We start from the raw sequence: 26,528 nt of genomic DNA, 5'->3' as shown, positions 1-26,528 counted from the left end.
AGCAAATGTCATTACAGTCAATTTATTTATGCCATCCATTGATTTTCTGTTACTCGAACATAAATCAGAAAAACATGAAGAATCCCCCCCCCCCCCCAGAATAAATAAAAATGAAAAGGGGACGCTGAAGGAATTTAAACTTCACTTTGTCCCTAAACCTTCCCACTATGAGAGAAATCCTTTCTTACTTACTCAGCGTTATTCCACTCAAGCGCAAACAAAAATAAGTGTTTTGTTTTCGAAGCGCTGAGTCATGAAAGAGAAGCAATCGCTTGTCTCCAGGCCAGCAAGCGCCGCTGCCTGAACAAAGTACAAGTTTAATATTTCTGCTTGGGTCAAATGCTCAGCAGCCTCTAGGGACAATCAACTTTGCATGTTCTGGGATCAAATTTGCTTGAACGGTGCCTCTTGCGTCCCACATGTTTGACTTTTTGTGCATTGAAGCTCTTGAGCTTCTCAACAAAATGATGTTGACCGCAAATGCTCTTCGCCTGAGGATAAGATACTAAAATTCACCACAGATGATTAATAGATTTTTTTAAAACTGTTTAATTTTTTTTTAACTGAAAAAAGGGTCTGTTTCAGAAACAATTTTTCAGTGACATAGATCACCATTAGTTGCATACGCTATACAGACCAAAGATACATATGGTTTCGTATGTAAATAATCCTTCCGTAAATAGTAAGAATGGCTCTCTTGAATCTCTTGAGTAAAAGTAGCAGCCGTAACACTACACCAATAAGCACGAGCTTCCAATTAAACATGAAGAACATCAGCATGGACTTCAGGCCATCAGCTGCAGCCTGTGAGGTCTAGAAGCTCTGAGAGGTGCATGAACTTTAGAAGCTTCTATAGATGGCTATTTATCTCCACACACACACACACACACACACACACACACACAACCAAGCGAAGACTAACCCAAGGTGTTAAAACAGAGCCAAGGAGAAAGTTGCTGAGTCATCATTGTCCAGACACGCTTAAATAAAGGATGCATTCATCTGTGTGTGGTCTATCCTTCTGTCCTTTTGGTGCTCCTCACCTCTGAGCCTGTCGGCCTGTGAGCCCACCACCATTATTGCACAGAAACGGCACAAGTCATGCGAGTCACACCCTCTGCTTGTCTCTCCTCCAGTCTGGAGGGAGCGTCGGATCATAGGTAAGGCTTTGCTCCTCCTGTCTCTCATACTCTCTTGAGATAGCATGAAATGAGTGAGAAATTAATCTCCTCCCCTTTTCAGTATGCGGCTGTGGCACCCAGCCACGCCCACTGTGCTGGACTAACCACTTGTGACGCGGGGTAGCAGTGCGAGGCCTGAAAAGCTATTAGGCACCAGAGGCAACTCGGCACAGACGTGCAGTTCAGGAACCAACATGGTGGACGTCTCAAAAGGGGCATGACCACCAGAGTGAGCCCTGATCCATGCATTCTCCATGTTTGTGGCAACTTGCTGGGAACTATTGATTCTTGAAGCCTGTATGTGTGTGTGTGTGTGTGTGTGTGTGTGTGTGTGTGTGTGTGCGTACACTGGGGGTAACAAAACCAATAAAAAACATAACTAAGGCTCAAAACAAGAAACCAAAATGGAATACAAAAAATCACCAAACACGGGAACTAAACTCATACTAAAGAAACACTAGGGAACAAAATACAAAAACAGAGGATGCGAACACAGGACAAAGGGATTTGCAAGTAGCCACAAGGCTCAACACATTGAGCCATGCGGCTAACAGGAAACAAGGGAAACAGAAAGACTGACAAGAGGGACAGGATGGTCAGCGATGCCTGCTGGCCAAACGGGGAAGGGACACAAAAGGCTGAGACAACAGGGGCCGACCCTGACACCATGTACAGTTGTAAGTAGCCCTTGTATTGTTGTTGTTATTGTTAATGGTTATATTTCCTTATTCTTGCATGCGTGTTTGCCCGTGTCTTGTGTGCACCTTGTCTGATCCTCGTGTGTAATTAGCTTAAGTAAATCTCCCACCATGTGTGTATCTTACAGTTCAGCATCTGACAATCTTGTATTTCTTATGTGTAATAGGTTTGGTGCCCGTTGGGTGCCTGATGTAGCCCTTTTCAGGACTGCTAATAAAGAGCGTAGAGCGTGTCCTTCCCGGCAAGCTAGTGTCCGTTTCTCTCCCTGCACCCATGATGCCTCAGACCACATGACACCACTATGTCATAATATATATATATTATACAAACTATATAATCTTCCATTTCATAAACAAATCTGTCTATTTCACAAATGAATGAAATGGTCACCTTTTTCAAGCAGTATCTTTCATATTGCCCCCCACAAAGAAAACCATTAATGAACATTCCAGCAGTTTCGCAAGAGTGATCAGCAAACCGCAGCAGGATTCACAGGATAATCAGCTGCTGACAGCCGCACTGAAGCTTCACTCGTCACAACAAAGAAGGTGCATGAGAAATGGAACAGAACGAAGCTGGCAGGAGCCCCAAGGTTTTACCCAAGAAGTGGAGCAGGGGGTATATGAACAGAAAGCCCATGCTGAAATCCTTTACGAACTTTCTATAGCAATTTTAACTTTTACATTCTCAGTTAAATCAAGGGAAGTCAATGGAATGCATATATTACAGAGAATGCTGACTTAAGCCCAAGACTGCTCTGTTGCAGAAGTTACATACATTACTATGAAAACAATTTATAGGCCGGGCTAATAAAAACATAAAAATGTTGCTAATTCTACTGTTACAGGAGTGAAGAATAAGCCGGCAGGCCTGTGAGTGGGCTGGCCTCGCTCCATGTCAGAAGAGGATGCAAAGTGAGCAATTACAGCCTGCCGGGGGGACACCCGCTGGGCACGAAATTAGCCAGAGCGGAGAGAGGGGTGTCGATTTAGCGCTCCCACAGGGAAGCGGGGACGGAACAGAATTCAGCACGCATCTGGATGGCTAGCTAAACACACAACAGGTAGGGCGGCGCGGGGGCCTTCCGCTACTCACACCCTAACGGCCAAACGGAATCGAGCCCTGGGACACAAAACAAGTGGCACAGGCTCTGAACATCAACATCAAGGTAATGGCAACCGGTTGTCGAAACACAGCTAGCTAATCCTGGCATATGTCGATAAACTAAAATTCTCACTCTACTACACCCTAGCGAAGAGGCCGAGCCCACGGCAACGTGAATTGCAGATTTACATTCCACTTTGATTGACGAAGAATAACGGGATGCCAAATCCTCTGGCCTCATCTTCAATTCATTCCGCACGTCTCCTCAAGAAGCCGAAGTTGCGGAATAATCACTTGCGCAATGATTTTAAATCGCCGGCTTTCGGGGGACAACAAAGGGACGAAATGGCGGTCATGGTTCCCCGAGCAACAGAAATTACTATTCTCCGTACATCCTGGGCTCAACTGGCCTTTAATAAAGTAAAAAGAAACAGGGAAAAAGATAGATTACATACTCCAACGGAACACGTACAGCAAGCTAGCGGAGCTGGCAAACAACCACTCTGCTTAAATCCACGGGTGATAGAGCATTAAGAAAGTGTACTGGGGGGGAACCCCAGAAGGGAAAATCCCAATAGGAAAACTGCCCCCCTGCCTATGAGGAAGTTATTTAAACTAAACTATGTCTGTAAAAATATCCAGCTGTATAAATACAGGGTGGGGAGGGGGGTGACAAAAATGTAAGCTATGTGTATTAGCATTGTGTTAGCAGTCGGAGTCTTACGACGCAGGGTAATCCTCCGGGGGCAGTGCGGCCAGACAGGAAGTCCTGAAGAACAGGCCATGGATAACTCCCCTCATGTGAAATTCATCTTCTTCGGTGATACACTTGAGGATGGCTTTAAATAGTCCATCCTCTTTGTTATTACTGTGGGGAGATCTGGACGTACTACAGGCCTGAGATTCAGCTGATAATTTAATTGCAGTCTGAGGAGAAAAATAATAATATTGGCGATACAAATGAAACATAACAATTTTGGCATGTGGAAAATGTGCAACCTGGGGGGGGAGGGTCTGGATTTCTGAATTCACAAATTATCTCTGGCACAAACCACTGGGTAAAATAAACTCTGCTACAGCTTTAAGTCTGTCAGTGAGGAGGTCAGTTTGGGGAAGGGGTGGGTTGTTGGCCTGTAATCAGACCTGAGGCTATGCCAGGCCTTTCCGATCACGGCGGCGGGGGCGGGGGGGTAATTATAAAGGTTAAGTTATCTAACATTAACACACTAGGATATATCCCAACTGACTGCAATGGTCTGCTCTCATTATAATGATAAGCTCATGATAAGCTCAGTTGTATACAGTAAGTAAATGGCATAAAAAATATACACCTAATCATGCTTACAGCAAAAGCCTGATGAAGATCTAATGACCATACCTAAAGCACCTTCACCTCACACTGCGGCTGAACTCATTCCAAATAAGTGTCGGGGAGAAGCAGTGGTCCATGTGCGGCAAGCGTGCATGTAACGATTTTAATGGGGGCTACTACTGCTTAAGGAGACACAGCAGCCATGGCGTGGGGGTGACACAGGACAAACGCAGCATCTGGGCACCGCCTGGCATCAGACAGGCATCCTAGACGGGAAAAGCCCCTTGAAAGCCACCTGTTTCGGAGGGCAGCACGCTAACGAGGGAAAGGCTAATGAGAATAGCAAAGTAGAAGGGCTAAAAGTGGGGTGGAGAGTCCCATTAATTATTCATCACTGGAGAAATTATCATCAGGAGTGAGCCGCTTTGAATGAATAATTGATCCCATCTTACCAGGCTAATGTTAAAACATGCAGGCTTTTGACAGACAGGAATCAATGCGGGATTTGAGTGTGAAGGGGGTTCGAGAGCAGGAGAGAGCTTCCAGGGTGCTTGGAAAGAAGAACTCTTCTCTTTCGTTCTTGCCACCTCACTCCCATTCTGCAGGGGGCGCCAAAGAAGTCAAAGGAGACAATGGGATAAATGAGGAAGAGCATCCAGTGACTCGGGTTTAAGAAGCCTTTTCCTGTTATTACCATTGATGGACCAATCATTATGCTAGTAAAATGTATGTCACTGGTAAAGCAGCTCATTTATAATAAGCAGGACATTCTGTACTCCTGTTTCTGGACATCACAGTCAGACTCTGGAAAAAATTTTGCCACTGTCTTATCATTTCCACGGTCCTCCAATCCGTATCATACAATTATTCACTTTGCGGCACAAAAAGTACCAAAGTACCAAAATGTGCACCAGTTACATTAGTACTTTGCCAGTTCAGGCAGGGGAATTTGCTAAGAATGGTGACGGGCTTCTTGCACTGACCTTTTGTGGAAAAAGTGGGATCCTCACAGGCCATGTAGGAAATTTCTGCAGAGCAGAGCCTTTTCAGGGACAAAGAACACACACAAACGTGCAAGACACAGAACTCCGATTGATTGTTAAGTGGTAGCAGCAGTTTCACTTCAGTGCACGGTACCCTAATCCTATGTCACTCTCCATACACAGTGCAGCAAACAAATGAATCCCAAAACCGTTGAGTGGAGAAGAATGAGGCAGGAAATAATTATGTCTTTAGAATTTGGCTGTTCAGCTCAAATTCACCCAGAAACAATGGCTGTCGTTCTGGGAGGCGAGAGAGAAAAGGTAGCTGGCTGAAATGTAATGGGTCTTAATTTAATAGTGTGTCATTGGCCCCTGGTGCTGAAAGCGAACATTGGCACATAATCCCGAAGGAGAAATGGAAGCCCCCTTCAGCCAAGCTCGTCGTTTGGACCTTGTAACTGGCAACCACGACTCCCCTAACCTCGCACTATTAGACTCTCAGTCTCTCCACAGTGTAGAAAGGCGGGCTGTCCCGTGGCTATGTAGGGCGGTGGGTAATGTAGCAGCTGAGGGTGTGGTCCACAGAACCCAAATATTTTTAGTTCAAGTCCCAGGTGAAGCACCGGGTATCCTTCAGCAAGGTACTTAACCTGATTTAATACTGTGAAATAACTGGCAAGTACTTCATGCTTGCTTTGGACAAGAGTCTGCCTGGCAACCCAACATCACGTATCAACCCTAAGTGCTAAAGGACTCCGGTGCTGGGTCTTCACAAGTTTCTGGATGCACTGTAGAACCAGGTGACCGGGTTTATTCGGACCGATTCGTTGCACCACATACATTAGTGTGTTCCGTTTCGTTTTAACCCAGTAACCCAGAACCCAGGCACTGACACCAGCCTCAGCCCTTCACTTTCTTCTCTTTCAACCCAGCCCTGGGATCCTGCATTTACGTCCCCGCTGTCCTCCCGCCAAGGCTTTCCTTATTGCACATTACCCGGTGTTGAGAGGATCTGCTTGGGTCTTAATGCTAGAGCAAACACGCCCTTCGGGACAGCGGAGAGTCAGCGAGAGGGGCTGTGCCAATTCCCTTCAGCACTACCTCTGAGTTACAATATCCTAAAGAACTTCCATCGCAAACCAGATTCAGTTGGTTTTTCTGAATTTCACACTACTCGGACCGTCATATTACGCCATATGTTATTCATGCCAGCTGTGAATAATTAGCTATGACTTTATAAATTTTGCATACAATGACTTTAACTATGCTTTGGTTAGAAATGTTTATCACCACTAATGGAAAATAAGTAAACAAACGGCATCAATTTCAAACGAAACCATATTATTGGCAGAGCATTTCAGCCAGAAGTCTGCTTGATTTTGTGGATATTACAAGTGTAAAAACCAACAACCCCTGCACGTATAAAGATATTCATAAAAGCATTTAATTTCCTTTGCAGAATAACAAAAACAAGGGCATATTTTGACAACAATGTCATTCTATTTATGCTGCTCTTGCGAAAGAAAAAAAATAAAAAAGAGGCATTTCTGCATTAATATAAATCACATTAATCGTCCTAATTAATAGACGAAGCAGATCAGCATTTAAACAGGCTCTCCCCAGGGCCTGCTGTTCGTATTCGGCACCAGCTACATTACATGACAAATATCGGTCCTGAGACTGAGGCTTCAGTAGCAGTCAGTCTGTGAAGAAACGAGCATATGTGCAGACTCCATGGGGGGGGTGGATGGGAGGGCACTGCCCCCGGCTCAGTATAGGTTACTGGGTTTTCCAATAGGATAGCTTTCAGATGAAAGGGGCGTACAGAGCTGGCAGGATGTGGACAGAGAGGTTGAGTGGCGTACGCCCATCTGCTGCTCAGCCCACACCGAGGCTCGAGGGAGTCCCCCCCTCCAGACGGAATCACCTGCCAGAGGGGCTTGGACGGACAGGTACCACACTCTCCACTGAATAATTCAGGAGGTAGAAGGTTCCGGAAGTGTGACATTTGGAGCGATTTTGGACCATTGACGCTCACCCTGCCATTCCCCAGCGGGTGAGAGGGGGGCGTTAGCTTAACCAATTTGGGTTTGGTTCCAGCCCACCCCATTTGATGCGGTTCATCTGTTTATTTACCGCAATGTGTTTCACTCATCCCAACAGCGGGACCCAGCAAATGGACACAGAAAGGGGAGGTGGGGGGGGGGGGTTGCTTTGCAACAGCACTTCCCAGATATAAAAGGCTTAAACACAACAAAAGGACCGTGCTGTTTGTCTTTCGCCACCCAGGAGGCTAGAAAATTAAATTAGCGAGACGCTCAAGATATGTTACACCATATATGTTCACGTTAGAAGCGCGCTGTTCACTTCGATATTTTACAATAGGCTGTTTGCTGCTAATGGAAAAATCAATGTCGGGGCAACCGCAGCATCGCAGCAAAGGCAATTGGCCCTTTCGGCAGATGGAACTGGCTGGCTGATGGATTTTAAAGGCTCTGGGCAGAATATCGTTTCCACAGGGGGGGCAGGGACACGGCCTCTGGTCCATCCCTCACACCGCAGCATAGCCGCCATGATACAGGCCCCTCCCCACACATCATCGAACACTTCCTCTGCCTCTCTCATTTAAATATATGCACGAGGTCAAACATCCAATTCAGTTACTTACGAGCAGAACAGACGAAAACATCAAATTACATGATCATGTCTCAAACAATACCATCATTTTATCCAACAGACATCCATCTCTAATGCTCTCCTTATGATCCAAAGCACTTAATGACGCTTGAACATCTGGACCAATATCAACTGATGACGTCTTGGGCAAGACATGAATTCATGCAGAAGTGGATTATCTCCCCTGGCCTCCTATTGCCACCATGTAATCTGATTTGTTGGAGACCTACTAAAGAAATAGGGCAGATGTGGAATTACACTACTGACCTAAGAGCACGAACACCATGATTTAATGTGCTACCCCGCATCTTTATTTGTCCAATTACCACAAAAGTCCGCTTGGATGAGGAATTAGCAAAAGAACGTAAAACTCACATTCGGGGCATTTCAACATTTCTGCAGCAGTCAGACTCGTGGCTGTTCCAACATCCCACAGTGTTAAGCCAAAGTGACCTTCAGGACGCCCGCGGAACTCACCTTCCCGAAATCCCGCACATCAAAAAGGTCGAAGGGGTCGAAGAGCTCGCTGTTGCGTATTCCAAACTTGTCGTGGCACACCTTGAGGAAAGTCCGGATGTTCTTCAGGCACAGAAACTGTAAGGGAAGTAAAAGCCAAAACCGTGAGACACGACATTAAGCAGGCTGGGAGGAAGCACACCAGGAACACTGCTGAATCACCAGACGACTTAGCTTACAGTTACTGTGTGTCATGTCTGAACGCTGTGTAGCATGTGGTTAGCATGCATGATAGCCAATAACTTTAAGGGAAAATGTAGTGCACCAGATGTGTTCCTTTTATGGGAAGAACTCCTTTAGTAGGCCAATGATGCATCAAAGATGATCTTATGAAGATGCATCTCATTTAATCAAATTGAAACAGTGGACCTTTATTAACACACTACTCATCCACAAAGCAATTATGACAGATGGCAGTGATGAAGTTTTAATAAGAAATGTATCTAAATTTAGAAAAACCATGCTATTAACACATCCCAAATGACAACTAAACGAAAACATAAATCAAACCAAACAAAAGCTCGAAACGGCACCTTCTTATTACAGTTGTAATTGTCACAGAGCGGCTTAATGTTCACGGATTAACTCCGCAGTTCATGTGGAATTTTCATTTTCATTTCCTGCCACGATTGGCACCTGATTCATTCTCGTTTCATGAAATCGACAAGAGGAAATATACAACAACATCCTTTCCAGTGGCATCTCGGCACTTACGGTGGGCGCCAGCGCTAAACAGTCTGCCTACCGACGTTATTAACGTTGTGGAAGCGTTCTCCAGATTTACGCCGTAGAAAAACACAGAGGTCTCCGTTTACCTTATTCTAGAAGTAATGAACACACAGCACTGGTCCCTGGCTTGGGGGTGGAGTGGGGTGGGGGGATGCTAGCAAATTGGCTTTGAGAACAGGGAAGCTTTACGCCAAGAAAATCCAATTAGCTAAGCAGCAAACACAACACTATGTTAGCAGGCGTTAGGAGGACTCGCTATAGGAATAAATCACTGTCAGGAAACATGGAGAGTATGAAAGAGTATTCCGCACATGAGTATGAAAGAAACTAATGTATTTCAGCATAGATTTATAGTAAATATGAAAGAGGGGAAGGTGGTTGGATTTTGAGGAATTGTAATAACGGGGTAAAATGAGGGAGGGCTTATCAGTGCTATCCCATCCCCATCCAGCACTGTATTCATGCCAGCTCTTCTTTCCATTTGCAGTCATTTCCTGCTCTGCCTGATGGGAGGGGAAACCGCCGCAACACCGCATTCAGAAATGCGCTTCCCACAATGCAACAATCGCAGGAGGATGGCTTGGCGATGCGTCGTCAGATCAAGCCGTGGTACTGGCTCTTTGCTGCCTGGGGGGGGGCATCTTCAGATTAAATCGGAACCAGGACTCATCCGCTTATGAGAAATAAATGTCCCAATATAAATAGTAGGCTGGCTTCGTTAAATGAAAATTCCCCAGACAAATGAAAGCACCACCATTACTGTGTAAGATATGTCACTGTCAATCAGCTGGGGGGGGGAGGGAAGACTTTTGATTTTATCTGGGACCCAGGGAAGTTGGAGGACCACTTTTTATCCGTTCTCAATGATGGGGAGAGGTATTGGCGTGCTGTGCAAGGAAACTTGAACTCCACCAGGAATTGGGGAACTAGTTGTTTTGAAAGGGTTGGGGCCAATATGGGGATGGGGTCTGTTTTCAGGACCGATGACAGGAGTTTAAGTTCAACTGTCGAAATATTGTGGCATATGAAATCAAGTAAAAAAAAAACATGAAGAAAAAACTAAACATAAATGTTCTGAATAGAAAAATCCAAAACTGTTACTAGGAAGCTGGGAATGAAACAGTAAAGGGGCTGGCTTTGTATTTCGTAGACTATGGGCAAGTACTGTACATATTTATCCTGAAAATAACCATACAGATAAGGATCAGGAAATGAGAGCTTTGACGACAATCCTGCAGCACTCCCCCAACCTGGGCAACAGCTCATGTACGAGAGTGAATTGCATTTCGCAAACACCACTGAAATACCCTCCTGGCAGCCAAAGACATGGATCTACCTGAACTGACGTCCCTGGAATTTCCTTCTGCCCACCTCCCAGAAAGGGTGTCGAAAGTTCAACCAGTTTCCAAACAAAAAAAAACTCATTGGCCATGAAAAATACCATTGTCCCGGAATAATATCTGCTGTGCAGATACACTCTCTGTCCAGGGGCACTGGATTATAAATGGTCTTTTCTTTTGTCCACTGATTAAGGCTTGACTCATGGTTTGTCTTGAAGAATTCGCAATTTTAGAGCCCCAAGTCTGCCTGAGATTCCTCGTGTGCTCAGGTAAAAGGCCCATGCATCAAGGCACCCAATACTTGGTGATATACATGCAACAAGTTTACTCAAACCACCACCCCCACCCCCAAAAAAAATAATTCTGTCAGTTTCTGTCCTCTTTTCCCCGCTGCCTCCACATGCGGAAAGGCACAGAAATTTCACCCAGCAGTCCCGCGAGCCATTGCACAAGATGGCGCTGCCCCCCTCCTCCAATTAATTGCCTCTACCTTCAGACACATCTCCGCAAGGGGGCTTCTGACAGTAGCTCCTTCTGTATGCAAATGACCCCCCAAGTGCACTAAACGGGAGGGGGGACATGAATAAATAATGGAGGCAAAGGACAGGTGACAAAGAGCTGTCAGTGACGGGGGGGGTTCCCTACTCCGCAGCTCCAGGTCACCACACAGGGAATAATGCATCACTGAGCACGGGGGGTGGGGGGGGTGGCACCTCTTCGGACGCATCCCCCCTGCTGACATCTGTAGGCACATGTGTCAAGGTGGCACGGGAATTTCATAATGATCTTTGCCCAACAAAAGGGGGGGGGGTTCCTACCCCAAGCCCTCCCCTACCCAAGGTTCTCCATCTCACCAATTCTTAAGGAGCCTGACAAGTCGTACGCCGAAGAAATGATAAGGAGGAAGATGATGAAAGGCAGAAAGGGGGCCTTTTGAGGGTGGGGAGGCTCTTTGATACATTTCAAGAAGAGGATGAAAAGTCAGGCGCTAGGGGGTGGGGGAAGGGGATCCAGAAAGATGTCTGTCAACAGAGTCAGGAGGTCAGGAGGTCAGGAGGTCAGGAGGTCAGGAGGTCAGGAGGTCGCTCAGGTTGACTTCACTGAGATCCACGTACATCGGCACAAAATATCCCCAGTAAGACTGTGGGTTCATCTCGCAAAAGAGTCTGTGAGCATCCCACAGATTTTGACAGATGGGGGAGCCAGCAGTGAACTGGGCAGGGGGGTGGGTTGGAAATATCATGGTGCGAGCATGTTTAAGAGGATGTGTGAGGAATTGGGGGGGGGGGGGGTGATGAATATAAGCCAAGACTGAGACACGTTCGGGACCGACGTGAGATGTCTCCCCGGTGGGATCTGGGCCCTGAGGGGACACATGCAGAGGGTGCGATGACAGCGCGCACTGAAGGCTTCCAGTGACACTTTCACCAATAGATTGTCTTATTTCCCTGGGCCACAACACCGGCCCTAGAGCCTTCCCTCCCCCACATCTCTCCCTCAGCTCACCCAGCCGGTCTGTGTCTGCCTGCCCTGCCAGCTCTGAACACTTCCCCCCAGTCACTGGGTCTGTCCGTGATATCAGAGGAGCATGAGAGGTGGACACCATCAAAAAAAGCGTTTCCCCCGAGCGACCAAGAAAGGTGGATGCTGGGGACAATCAGTCCTCATCTAACAGAGCAGGTGCAGGCTGTTGAATTTTCTCCTGTTTTTGGTAAAAAGCAGAATTGCCACTTTGGGATAGACTGTCAATCCAGTGGCATAACTGAATGCAGTGCAGGCACACTGGAGCCCACAGGGGATGTTCACTGCCCGGCCAAAAAAAAAAGTCACCATTTGAATTTTTAGTTTGACTGCCTTTAGCTTTATTATGGCACACAATCGTCATGGTCCTGCTTCCACAAGCTTACGCAACATTCATATCAACATTTTGTTTGCATCCAGCTTTGCATTAATTTCTCACCAAGATCTTGTACTGATGACAGGTGAGTTGGATCACTTGGTAAAGTCCTCTTCAGCACATCCCAAAGATTTTCAGTGGGGTTAAGGTCAAGTTTCTGTGGTGGCAAAATCACGCATGATTCCTCGTGCTCCGGAAACATTCTTTCACAGTTTAAACAAGATGAAATTAAGCATCATCATCCTGGAATATGTTCATGCCATTAGGGAAGAAAAAAAATGCATGGATGATGGATGAAGCAGTAACCTGGCCATCCAGTAGATTCAGGTGCTCAGCTAATTTCACTTTATTGCTGTATAACATTGTAGAGATGTAATAATGTTCCAGTCATTGGCTTTTAAGTATTTGCTGATTTAAATTTAAATGGTGACTTTTTTTTTGTCCGGGCAGTGTATTAGTTTAAATTACTGATGCACGTTACATTGAACTTCTGGAAACCAAACGATGTATACCCTTACCTGGCTGGCAAATCTGTCTCGCTCAGTTTTCGACTTTTAATTTTTCTTTTTTTATTACAAGGTTATAACATTCTTACATATGTAACATTTTATCGTTAAGGGTCTGAGGCTTAATGAAGGTCTGATTTTGGGTTCATATAAAATCTTCAAAAACCTTTATCATGCAAGAAGCCCACCCCCCCCCCCCCCCCCAAAAAAAAATTACACTTATGCCACTGTGTCTGTCCATCTAATCATCCATCCACCCCCAAAACACATTCAATTCAGGTTACTGAGTAAATATTATACTTGTTATCCTTATCTGTTTGGTTATTTTCAGGATAAATACGTACAAATCACTGTTTTCGGGCATCTACTTGCTTTCAGTTCGGTGTAATAACTCTCAGTTGCATTAAAAACGTTCTAGTCAAAGTTCCACAATGTATCAAAAGTTAAATACACTTCAAAGGGCAGTGCCAATTGGACTCAAGGTGCTACTTCACAACAAACCAAGTACAAATCAGTGGCAAAGCCAGAATTCACCAACTACTGTCAAGGGTCTGGCCTGCTACTTGTGTTTCGAAGTCCCTGTGTAAACTGTTTGCATTGGAAAAAAAATCAGGCATTGTGGAATAACACTCACCCCCAGAAGCTGATATTCATGCCTTTGCCATGGAGACTCTTACGGTGTTTGTGTCACGCCATCATGATTTGTGGCAAACACAAAGAGCATGTGAGTGTTTTATATACCAACTTATACAGTTCAGGGATAATTATAGGCTATTAAGCCATTACCCAGCTGAAGTGATGCTTTATTCTAGTCCCCGGTTATGTATGCAATTGAGTCGTCACTTAACAGCTGAGCGACTGAAAGCGAGGAAAGAAATTCAAAATAGAGGATATGTACAGCCTATCTGACCGTGGGAGTCTAGGTGTGCCTGGTGGATAGAAAACATTTGTTCTGTTAAGCAAAATGCAGGGCGTGTTCCATGACAGTGAGGAGGCTTGAGTAGTATTGCTGTTTACAGTGGTATTCTGCAGTCGTGGCGACAAAATTAGCCTATTGGTGTAATATATCATGGGGACACCCCCATTCAGTGAATTTTTGCAGCAGAATCTCAAAATGCCAGACTAATGTTTGCCTTTGAAAATGCTGTAAAAATTCTAAATACTGCAGCATATCGTCTGGAGTGAGATGGCATGAAATCAAAAGGAGGGAACAGGAGGACCTGAAGGAGAAGAGGAAAGCAGGATTCAGACACGGTCTAAGTCCAGTGAAGAGGTCTTCCCAGAACCAGTTCAGTTTTCAGTGGTTATGCATAAATTCCACCAGAGAGCGTGCCCAACAGGACCAGGGGCTGAGCTGAGGTGTGAGTTCCAAAAGTCGTGCCTCGGGATACAGTATGGAACGCTGAAATCAAGTGGAAGTTCAGGGGTCTGGCCAAGTGAGGTCTACCCCAGGAAGAGCACCGTCAGCCAGTGCTGGGAGATACGAGTAAAAAAAATCTAGATTTTTTTCAGACAGACACGATTCATGATCTAGTCACGATATTTCAATGTCGTCTTCTACAAAAACGCCGACCAGAAACCTACAACATATTCCCTACTTTAATAATAATAACTATACTTATAATTTACTACTGAGGGTGAATCCTCAAGTAAGACTTCAGGTCACAGTCCATCTGCAGCCATTTTAGAGTCAAAAGTATTCAAGATTGAAAGACCAAATGCCCCTGGTAGACGAAGGTTTTGACTTGCAAACTGAGCAGTTTCCCTTTTAAATACAAATAACAATCGGCTTGCTGCACAATATTAAAATATAGCTTTTGAAAGACAGATCAAAAAACTGTTGCGCTTGTAAAGTTAGATATCTTTTATGGTTACATGAAAAGATGCATGAAAGAATCTGCATGGAATAAAAAGCAAATGATACTGCTAATGTTTGATGCTTTAACTGGAGTTTTGCACTCAGTTCCGAGGACAGTTTTGCTAATGCTATGTTATTTTTTGCATTCCTGCAACTCCACTGGGTTTTTCTGCTGCAAGTGTTGAAATAAACAAACTTGCCAGGAGCCACACGAGCCAGAAGGCACATGATCTGCCCCGTTTCCACGAATCTGGTGCCAGAGCCGGTGCCGGGCTTTTTCCCCAATCTGGAACTGGTTCTGTGTGTTTCTACCACAAAAAAACTGGCTCTGAGCCAGAAAAATTGGTACCATCACAGCACCATGGGAAAACGGTTCTCAAAAATTGGAACTGCAAAGTCAGCAAAGGTGGGGCGGGCTATTGCTAACTTCCACATAGCCAGGAAAGTTCAGTGATAACTTACATAGTTGTGTTGGAAGAGAAACAAATTGCCAGTGCTTACTGGCAGAATACCGTAACATCGCTTTCTGATTCTGTGGAAAACAAAGGACTAATCTGCTGACCAGGTTTAATAATAAATTATAAACAAATTGCAGGTCAGATAAATAAAATATTGTGCCGCTCAAGTGGCAAAGAGATCATGAGACAGATAGCAAAATTTTCTGCAGACTCTTTTATTGCTTGATCTATAAAAGGACTGAGACTGAACTCTCTTTCACATACAGACTGGGGAGAAATACGGCCTTTTAGGAGACAAAAGTGGATACAGGCAATAGAGACAGAGCGCAATGGGTCATACTCTGAAAATTGTGACTTTTCTCTCCCCAAAGGCTCATTTTGTAAGGTTTCTGTTCCGATCTGGCACCAGCACCGTATTGGTGGAAACAAGGCAGCCATGAATGGTTCATGCGGTTTGATCCATTCTTCCTGTATTGTCTTTATGCATATTAGCCACGCATTGCGAAAATGTCATTGTTCTCGTGATTATTGCATACTTATTTAAAACCGCATATTTTAGTAAATTGCTATAAAATACAAATTCAAATTAGAAGATCAAATCATTAAACTCACCCAGCACCGGCATCAGGCACCTGTGTGAAGCCTCCCACATTTCAGATTTTAACCAAACTGGCCTGAGTCGTTTGTGCCGCATTTGTGCTGTTGAAATTTTCATTTGTGCTGCTTTAGTTTCTGAGATATAAATGTTTTTTATGTGGTGATGTCACCACCATTTGTCCCCCATTTACTTCCGATTTGAACCAAATCGGTGTCAGTCATTTGTGTTGCGTTTGTGCCATTCAGATTTTCACACAGGTTATCAGGGCCTGTTCATTTTCACTTCCAGGGCTGGACCCGTTTCTTAAATCCATTGGATTTACCACTTCACGCTGACATTATCGTACATCAGTTTCAGAGACAATGTCTACAGCACATACTTGTGAAAATTTCAGCCATATGATGAGAGATAATAACAAGATTGGCACCTTTCCTCGAAGGACACTGGAATGTCTGGGTGAAAATTGGAAATAGGACAGGTGACAACCGTAAATAGATAACACCCACCCCCCCCCCCACAGTTAAAGGAGGTGCCAACAGACTACCTCGTTGATCCACAGAGGCTTCCACAATGTTTTGAAGGTGCTTTGTTCTTATGAAAATTGATGTACCTGAAGACATAAGTAGTAAACTTTGAAGGAAAACACCTTAGCGTTTCTGGCATTTAAAAAAAGAGTTTCGATTGGTAAACATGTATCTATTTTTAAGATATCTAACTAAAGGCTCTGAGGAACCATAGGGTACGGTCACACTGTTACATTAAAAATGGAATCTTCCATCCACACAGGCGTATTCACCTCAATTACGAAAGATTTTCCATTCACACTGAAATGCACAAAAGAAAATTTAACATAGCCTTCATTAGACATGTCCACAACATAACAGTGACTAGTAAATTCGTTTCTTTTCTATGGCATCAAATCAGACTTACCACAACCTGAATTTGAAGTTATTTACCAAAATTTGAATTTATTAACCTGAACTTGAATTTCATTACCTGAATATCAGAATCTGAATTTCAATGAGTTTCCTTGAACAGTTGGTGACCTGTCTTGTGACTGGCCAGGATTGTAATCAACTCAATCTACGCTTTTTTGCTCTTTTTCAGTCTCCCGGATGTTATCTAAGTTTTTCTGAACCTGAATTTATTAACCAGGATTTTCTCGACCTGAATCTTTCTACCTAAATTTTCAAGGGTTTTTACAACCTGAAGTTGAATTTTTATTTTCCCACAAACAACATAAATTCAAAGTTTGGGTAATGAATTAAAATTCAGTATCTTTAATTTCAGGTAAACATGGTCAAATTCAGGTTCTGGTATTCTGGTAATGAAATTCATCTTTGAGTTAACAGATTTAAATTCTAGTAAATAAATTGAAATTCATGTTTGATTTGGCGCCATATTTTTCGCGCAAATAAACAGGAGTTACACTGTGCAACATGCTATTTAGCTGTATACTGGTCAGTAATAGGGAAAACACCATTGACGCCATTCCATGGGAGACAGGGGAAGACTTTGAGGGGCTCAGACACTAGTGACTAGAGAAATGAAATGATCGATCCATTACCCCCTTGTCCCATAAGCAAATTTTATTATCAGGGAACCTGAGCAGTGCTGGGATCGGTATCTGCAACACCAACCCTGGTATTGCATTGCATCAGACTGCAGAGAAAATCGGTGGTATTGGCCATCCGTACGGTTTACTTCTGTGTTGGGTGACCAGGTGACTAATCAAACAGTGGTTGTTTCTCAATACCAAGAACGCAAAGGTCGTAATTGTGGTCCCGGCAAGACCAATCTTGCTAACTTGCCTCCCAAGAAAGAACTTGGGACGCTATGAATCATGGGATTGGTCTCGTTTGGCAACGATGCAACTGATGCAGCCTTGATATTTGGGGGTGGGGCGACAACATCATCTGGGGATTACCATCCTGTGCACTTCTGTTCATAGTATTAGAACCGGTCTTCGGCAGTAGAGGATGACGTTAAACAGGTACATCAGAACACAGGATATTTAGAATCACCCAATGAGAGGTTGTAACCAGCCATATCATATCAAGGAAGGGTCTTGTGGTGAGTAGGGAGCAATTTGGGCGCATTAAATGCTCTCCGTTTTCTGTTGTCACTCATCTACACTGCAATGCTAAAACAGAGTTTTCAGAAGTGTACGGCTGTGGCAGAGAATTTTTGAAAGTCTGCATTTTTGGAGGTTGAAACCTCCGGGATAGTGTGGACGAAAACTAAAAACAGAGACTAATTTCTGGATTCTTAATTGAAAATGTAACAATGTGGATGAGTCCATAGTCTATGCAACTTTGGAGAACTTTTACGAGACCTGTTATTTGGCCCAATAAATGTAATTTTAAGCAAAAATAGAGCACTGAAGTAAAGAAATAATGACTTGAATTATATTGAGCTAATTATCGATGTTGTCTGGCATGAAAAAAAATTTATCATGATAAAATATTCTTATTGCTCAGCCCTAGCGATACATATCAGGAAAAGAGATATATAAATAACACAACTGAACTAGCATGCTTCTCTCAAATGTAATATTTAGGTAGCTTAGCAGAGGGGTGTAAAGTACCAAGAATGTTCCAATTATGGAATGAGTGGAGTGGAGCACCAAATAGTGGCAATTCAGGGACCCAGCTGGACCAGTGAGTGGGTAATTAACATGAGTGGGTAATTCGGCGTCCCAGACAGAACTGCATTGTTTTCAATGTTTGCATTGCTTTTTATAAGACACGACCGTGCGCCGGCGGGTGTGACGTGCCAGATGTAAGCGTCTGACGCAAAGTGGGTCACGTGACACGGTGCGGCCAGCGGACGCCGGCGATTCATTTGCAGCTGGGAGCGGTTAAGAAACGGAGAACTAGGAGGATGTTCAGTCCGACTTAAACTGATGCTCTCAGCCAGCTCCAGGTTACGATGTCTGAGTTACTTGGAGCAGTCTGTCCCCAGGAGATGCAACACGCTGTTTGCCTCGGGCACGCTCCCTAAATCCCAAACTGAAATGCTGAACCCCACCGGCCGTGGCCGCAAACGCTACCGTGAGGAGAAGCTCCAAGATCCAACCGAAAGCCTCCCGTCACCACCAATTACCTGAGCTTCCGCATGTGTGGATACCAACCTTCTAATTACTCATCTAATTTACGACACGTTTTGATTACTAATCTTACTTACAGTCACTCATTAGCTCCTTTAAAATGCCCTTAATAAAAACATTAAATTATATGAGTTAAGTTTGCAAGACCAACTTAATCGGCATAATGTGGAATATTTATTATAATTATGTTTAAATATTAAAGCAACTTCATTTTTAATTCAATTTCAGTGCAAGACAGAAAAAAAACAATCGCGATAAGCGCATGGCAGCTTACCACGTGACATCACCAAAAAAAGATAGAATTATGGCTTTTATCCTTAACTACATCATTTAACATGTATGCTATTTCTGTGGCTTGTTTGACCTGAGATGTAATGTGCAGAGGACATGTTTTTGCAGAGCTTAATTCAACGCATTTTACCGGATTTCATGCAACGTTTAGCGGAATCCATAAGGTTAGGTCACACATTGTGAGATGAGTCACATCAGCTAAACCGGAGGGAAATTGAGCAAAAAACGCACGTAGTCACTCTTAACTCCAGAGCTATTCTCAGCCATCTATTATAGAACTAAAGGGATTACAAACCACAAGGCAAACCATGTATGTATGTGTATGTTTGGATCAAGGGAGGGAACAGGAGGATTTGAAAGAACAGTGCAAGAAAAGCCAGACCCCGATTCTGACCCACACTCCCTGTAGGAGGAAGACGGAAGCCCACCCTAGCGATCTGGGGGGGTCTGACCTAGATGATCAACTATCTACCTGGATGCATTCACCTTCCCAGCCTTGGCATTGGAGCTGTAGCTCCCCTAGGGGGCAACGCAGCACCCTCTTCCTGCTCACCTCTCTAACAGAGCCCCGTCTTTCAGATCAACTGCTGCCATGGGGCTGGAGCTCAGGACTTTTATCAGCTGTCATCCTGTGGTTTGTTCGGGCAAAAAGGAGTGGAAATAAAACAAGCACGGGCTGGTCGTGTGGGCCACTCAACTCAAAAACGCGCCCCGGCTTTGTCCCACCCCCCGCCAGCCGGCAGTGAAAAATGCCCCATTGTTACATATGAGCCTTCATCCTGCCGTTACACGTTAGTGTACGCAAGCTTGCTGTTATATGCAGATTCCAGCTAAGGCTGTGTGGGCTTGTTTTAAGGTGCGTATTTGCCCCCTCTCCTCCATGGTTAATTGGCAAATGTGAAAAGAGCAACCACTTCCTGCACTAAATGAAGTGTGCAAGAACATGGTGTTGGGGCGTGAGACAGAAGTCAATACTGAGCAAACGGTTCTGCCAGCAGCTAAGATTTTGAGGCAAACAAGAGGTTATGCCCCCCCCCCCACCCCTGCAGGGGCTTTTTCCACATATGAGCATTTGAGCAAGGGGGGGGGGTGCCCTGATGACATCACATCCTGCAAAAGAGACCGCCTCCAACAAAACTGTTGGCCATCAAAAATGATATGTTTTGCCATTTGCACAAGTACACTGGATTGCTGCTTTTCACGTGTCGCATTTTGCTCCCCTTCGAAACAAACACACGTATATACAGCTGGAGGTGACGCCAATAGACAGAAAGACAAAAATCTGCCAATCTTAACCTAATTCCCAGCACAGTCATTTCAAAGCAGACATTCACAAAAAAAAAAAAAAAAACACTGTAACCTTCAGCACTGGAGCTGTGAGCTGGGTTAATACGACTCTACACTGCAATGCTCGACGAGCCAGTGAAAGGAACTGTTACCCTGTTCCCTGCCCCCCGCCCAGATTACACAAGAGAAAATTGATTTGGAGACCAACGCACACACCTGGATTTCCCGAACTCCGACAGCGAGGAGTCAAAGGGATTTAAGAGGGGGGGGCAGAAGGAGGAGCGAGAGGTAGACGGCAGCCTACAGCTGAGGGAGCCTTTAGACCTCCAAAGGTCACACACGTTCATTAGGTGTTATAAATAAAGGAGGGTATCCAAACCTGCCCCCCCCCCCCCCAAATCTCACCCATCCGACTTCAAACTCACTTCCCCCCATTGGAAAACTATTTAGTATGAGCTTTTAAGGTATTAGCCATTGTTGCAAGGGCAGCCTTGACAAGTGGCAGGAAGACCCCCAGAGCAGAAGATCACGGTTCGCCGTAAATAACGGCAAATTCTTATTCTCCCTCCAATCAAAACATGCATGGCTCCGTGGTTGCCATGCCAACAAAAACCTTGATAAAATAGCAGGGTTGGCTTTCGATAAGAAAAAGTAGTCTGGGATCTTGTGACGCTTGGCAATAAATAGTTGCTTAGGATGGATCCAACACCAGAGAAATAAACAAGGCGTATTGTGACGCAGGTGTTCCCAGAGTCATTTTATATAAAAGTAATTTTCTGCCTCACCGCGGTATGTTTTGAATAAATGCATTTTTGCACATTTGCATGTTGCATACACGTGCACGTATGCTCAGAACCCAGCATGCTTCAGCTTCAGGTAACATAGGATAGGTAGCCTGTGTTAATAACGCCCAAAAGGAGATCGTTTGGTATCTGGGAACATTTGGAAGAACATTTCAAATAAGCGCATTTTCAGCGTCAACGTTTGCTACCATTACGTCCGTGGACTGGTCGTGTCCGTGCAGATGCGACTGAGCCAGCGGGTAACATCTGGTGTCGGCTGCTCAAGTTTAGCACGAAATCAGCAGCACGCAGACAGGACACCAGGGGTCAGCACCCTGAGAGACCTAATATCGCGCCTCTAAAACAGCCGTCTGGGTAGAGCGAAGAAAACAAACATTGGGCTCTAATTAAGCTTTAGCGAATGAAAGGCAAACATTCAGACTAACGCGTACCCGACCCTAACGGACGCCACGTTTGTGCACCGGCACGACTCCCTCTCCTTCCCGCTGACATTTCAGAGGCTATTAAAATTCTCACAAGCTCTGTGCCTCTGGGACCACTTCTTCACTCATCCTTGAGGGAGGGGTACTTCAAGCTACCTGGCCTTATTTAAAAAAAAAAAACAGGGGTCTGGGCTTCTGATGACGAGCTGTGGACGAGGCTCGTGGTCCTCGTTAAGGCTCGACAAATAGCGACCTAGCTAATATAGTTTCCTTGGAGAATCTCGTATAACATCCGTAGGAGGACAAATTGGGTGTGATCGTCCCCAGACAGCTACCTGTGGCTGTCATTAAAGATGATAGCACCGCATTTAATGGAAGGCGAGACTGTTTGGCCAATCTCGACGTGAGCCGGCCAACAATCAGTGATAATAGTTGGCGGTCAGAAGTGGGTTGTGTTTGGTAATCGAATATTTACTCCTTTGTTCACCCAGGGATGCAGAGAGTGAGGAGCTATATAATTACCACAAATGGCTACATTTGGGTTGCATTCATGGGCAGAGTCATGAATATGCAGATGACAGGTTAAGCATCTTTGTTACGTGATGAAAAAGAGCACCACCGCCTTATCAGACACACTGACCTAGTCATGCCCGCTGGGGTGGGGTGGGGTGGGGGGAGGTGGGGTGGCACAGAGATGCCAGACTAAATCATCCCATAATCGACCTGTTTTATTGTGACACACGTGTCTGCAGAGGGATCATCCCCGGAGGGGCTATGAAAATGCCAGAGCATGCAAAGGGGGCTCCTCCATTCCTCTTTGGGGGGGGTATTGTTTGGCCTGCATGTTTATCATCCACCTAAAACATATTTATGGCATATAAAAAATATAGTTAATAAACAAACAAATAAATAGATACAGTGGCATCTCCCCCCCCGCCCAAATCTTTCAATTTATTATCTGTGAGCATGTAGACAGCCTGCCAGGCAGCGTGTCAGGCGTGTAGCTGTTCTCCATGGTGTGACGCACCTATGCTGGTTTTCAGGAAAATTAAACATCCTTCATTCAGAAAAACAAACTTGGTCAACTTTCCATGTTTCCATTCGCTTTTGGCCCCTCCTCTGTGGATGGGGGGGGGGGGGGACAACAAGCAGCCCATTTAATCAAGCCAAAGCACCCATCTTCTTAATTCATGTTATGTGGAGACTCCCAGTGACAGACCCACTGCATTCATCCATGAGAGAATAAATCATACTAACTCCCTTTCTCTGTTACAAAGTAGATAATTTACTGGGAACAAACGGGGCAGCCTGCTTTCTTGACTTAATCATTCATTCGGGAGACTCCTTCCTCACACATGTAAAACGAAGGCCCAGCTTATACCATGAAAGGGACGATGGTACAGCACAGAGAGACATGCCTTTGCCTGGTACCTACTTACTGTGTCAACACAGTGTGGGTCACATGGCGCCTGACTGGCCCTCTCATTGGATGTTCTCTGTGCATGACACGCCAGCCAGGGCCACTCCCCCAGTATGCATCACATCATTAACAAATCTTAAATTTAAATTAGAGGACAAAACTGTCAGGTTACTGGAAGAGAACGAGGAAGTGCAATGTTCCTTAGCTGTCTTCCTCCAAGTCCTGCTGAATGACTTCCTACCAATGTCACAGAATTAAAAATGTAAATGGACCATCTATAATCAGCCTATCATTAAAAAAAGACATTTTTTTCCTCAGCTTTTCTGCTCTCACAGGCTAGAGGTGGAATTAATTGACACATTAGCATGTTTTGTTCAGGGGGCCTGGATCCCCGCCATGGTTCATTATCGTTACAATAACACGTAATTAAGTGTTTATTATAATAGTTAATTAACCACGTTGGCGTCGTAAAATTATTTTCCTTATTAAATTCCTAAAAAAAACAGACATGCACACAGAGGACGAGGCTGAGGAGTAAGCCCAGCCTCCGGGTGACGCCATAGCAGTCCAAATAAACCATTTCAGGGCAGTTTTATACTGGGGGGTGGGGTGGGAGGGGGCAGTATGCAAATAATTCAATTACCATTTGTAACTCAGCCCATTAAAGTCTGAACAAAAATATTCCACTTACCATCTTTTCTCGAAACTTTTCTTGGTTCAAAACGGATCTTTATCTTTAAATACGAGACGCGCCCTTAATATCCAGCACCAAAAACACAAAAAGACATAACAATGTGACAGTAGATGAGTATATATGAGTAGATGTGTTAAGAAACTGATAGATAAAGTACATTAACACTCATTAATTAACTAAGCTAAACTATACGTGACGTTTTATTTATCTGCTATGAACTGAACGGCGTGGGGCAGCACCATACTGTATGCGCATTTTGTACTGTAACATCTAAACCTGCGTGACTATCTGATTATTTATTTATTTATTGTTATTTAAAGGTCAGCTCTGATTGGTGGACCAGGCAACTGGGAAATCCCCCAATGCTCCTGATGCCCAGTCCGGGCCTAAATCTACCAATAGTGTTAAATCTAAATCATAATACATTTCCATGGAACGCAGGCTTTGGGGAGAGGTGATTACCCTGAACTGTATGTAAGAGGTATTTACCAGTGAACCAGTGAACTGAAGAAGGTGATGGTAGAGTTTTGCTTAGAGACATATTTCAGCATGGGGCCCACTGTGGTCAATAAGTAATGCAAAAGCTACGGTCACTTGCTAACAGCAAGGCCGACAGCCAGACCACCAGACCACACATATTCAGAGTGTCTAAAACCTCAATGTTTAAAGATTTGAATTTCATGGTTTCATGGAGGAAGATTGGACATCAGCAACCCAGAGGAGCTCGGCTGTCCTTCAGAGATCTCATGCAAGATGATGCCGGACTCGGCGTGGACATAACAGGTTCTGACAGATGCCTTTTAGGCAGCAAAAGCACAAGCGGACGGGATCATGGATGGACACACAGGGAGTTTTTAATTTTTTTGCCCTTTTGTAAGTCATTAAAAGCTGCTTGAGACAGCAAGCAGAGCACTTAAGGAAAAACCAAGACATCGCAGGTCGAATCCAAACCCCAGTTAAGAGTTTTCTATAGAAGCACAGGCTTTTTGAGGATTTAAAAGAGAAAACAATCAGTGCTTGGTCCAGATATGAAATCTGCTTAGGAACCTAATTTGCTTTCAGATGACTCATTAGAGACAAGTAAATTACTAAGGTCTCATGGAAACCTACCACATTTTGGGGTCAGATCTCATGATATGATGTGACACATATCAGCAAACGGGGGGGCGGGGGGGTCTCGGGTTTGGCGATGTGGTGTCCCCGCTCACCCTCCACTTGTTGCCGTGGCAGCAGTGTGGCAGAACCGTTCCCAAAATGTGCAGAAGACCAACCAGCTACGCAACACAGTACTACACGGGGGACTTCATCAGCGAGGTGTGCTTAATTGGGCATGGCAACAACACTCAAACCGCCGGTCGATGTGGGGGTGTTTGCGGTTCCACTTTGGGAAACCTGTGGACAAATAAAAAAAAAAATTTACTGGGCCGATGTACGTTAAAGCAAACAAAGAATGAAACAAACAAACGAGTCAGACAAAGCGCATGACTGCAAACATGAACTCCAAGCAGGCCTTGGAATCTATGGCAAACAAACAAGTTGACATCTTTAGCTGAAAGTAAGAAGCGGATTTAACTCTGTCGAGGGCCGGAGTGCTGATGCTGTGCTCACTGGGTTTGTGCCAAGCGGCTGGGTACGTTCCAGGTCGCTGATTCTACACGATAAACTCACATCCTCCCGTGTTGGGTAGGGAATTGTGGGAGCCACACAAGGGCCCGTCCATCTGCTAAAGCGCCTGTGGTCACCCTCCCACCATCACGGGGGCCTGAGCTGCCATCTTACCCCCCTCCCTGAGTCGGAGGCTGCTGTTCCCTCCTCAGGCTTCACACTCCAACTCTAAATGCCAAGCTAATGCCCGCAACTTTGCGCCTTACATTTTTATGCTCTTTTAGAGAAATTTACAGATTGACTGACGGCTCCCCCATATTCACTGGACGCATCAGTCGTTTCATGACACGCTTGTCTCGCCGGCATCGATATTTTGAGAATGTTACTTCTGCAGTTGAAAAGAGGGAAATGAACAACGGTGGATGGTTCAGACCATGGTTTTGTTTCAACCAGCCTGTTGAGTATAAATTCAAAGATTCTTTCAAGAAACATTCAAAGAGTACTCAACTAGTTGGTAGAAACAAAATCTTGCTCGGGATTTTTGCTTTCTGAACCTGAACTATCCAACTCTGGAAATGGGACACTCACCCACCCTTGAATACTCCTGTAGGATATGTGGTCCACACCCCCAACCCTATCTGTGTTGTGATGATACGACGCCTCACAACGGATCTACAGGACAAATCCCCCCTCTTGTGCTAGACATCCACACACCAGACAACACATCTCCTCACCAGCAGCCTCCCCTAGGAAAGCATTACTGGAAACCCACAACCTTCCCCTCATCGATTATACACTGCTTGAAGGGGGGGTCTTGCCCCTGGGAGCCCCAACAGTGTCAGTGTGGCAAGGCCCTACACACCTCTTTTCCTTACCACCCCCCCCCACCCCAAACCCGAACAGCAGCCCAGAGGCAAAGAAATCATGAATAAATCAACGTTAAACAGCCACGGGTCACACTAAAGCATCACAAGACAACACGTCGCCCCCACTGCTGTTGGGTCCAGGTTGGCGTCGCCATGGAGCTGCCTCTGCTTCCC

The 26,528-nt window shown here is 44.9% G+C and overlaps 1 protein-coding gene across 5 annotated transcripts in view; it reads right to left on the bottom strand.

Annotated features, from left to right (window-relative positions):
* Positions 1-26,528, bottom strand: part of LOC125746729 (guanine nucleotide exchange factor VAV2-like) — a 125,311-nt gene that overhangs the window by 77,443 nt on the left and 21,340 nt on the right. For all 5 annotated transcript variants that reach the window (XM_049021082.1, XM_049021085.1, XM_049021084.1 and 2 more), the window contains exon 2: positions 8,433-8,549. In XM_049021082.1, coding sequence (XP_048877039.1) covers positions 8,433-8,549 — 117 coding nt within the window. The remainder of the gene's footprint in view (positions 1-8,432; positions 8,550-26,528) is intronic.

Source organism: Brienomyrus brachyistius, chromosome 7 (genome assembly GCF_023856365.1).
Source record: "Brienomyrus brachyistius isolate T26 chromosome 7, BBRACH_0.4, whole genome shotgun sequence".
NCBI lineage: Eukaryota > Metazoa > Chordata > Actinopteri > Osteoglossiformes > Mormyridae > Brienomyrus > Brienomyrus brachyistius.
This window is presented reverse-complemented; position numbering and strand designations above follow the sequence as displayed.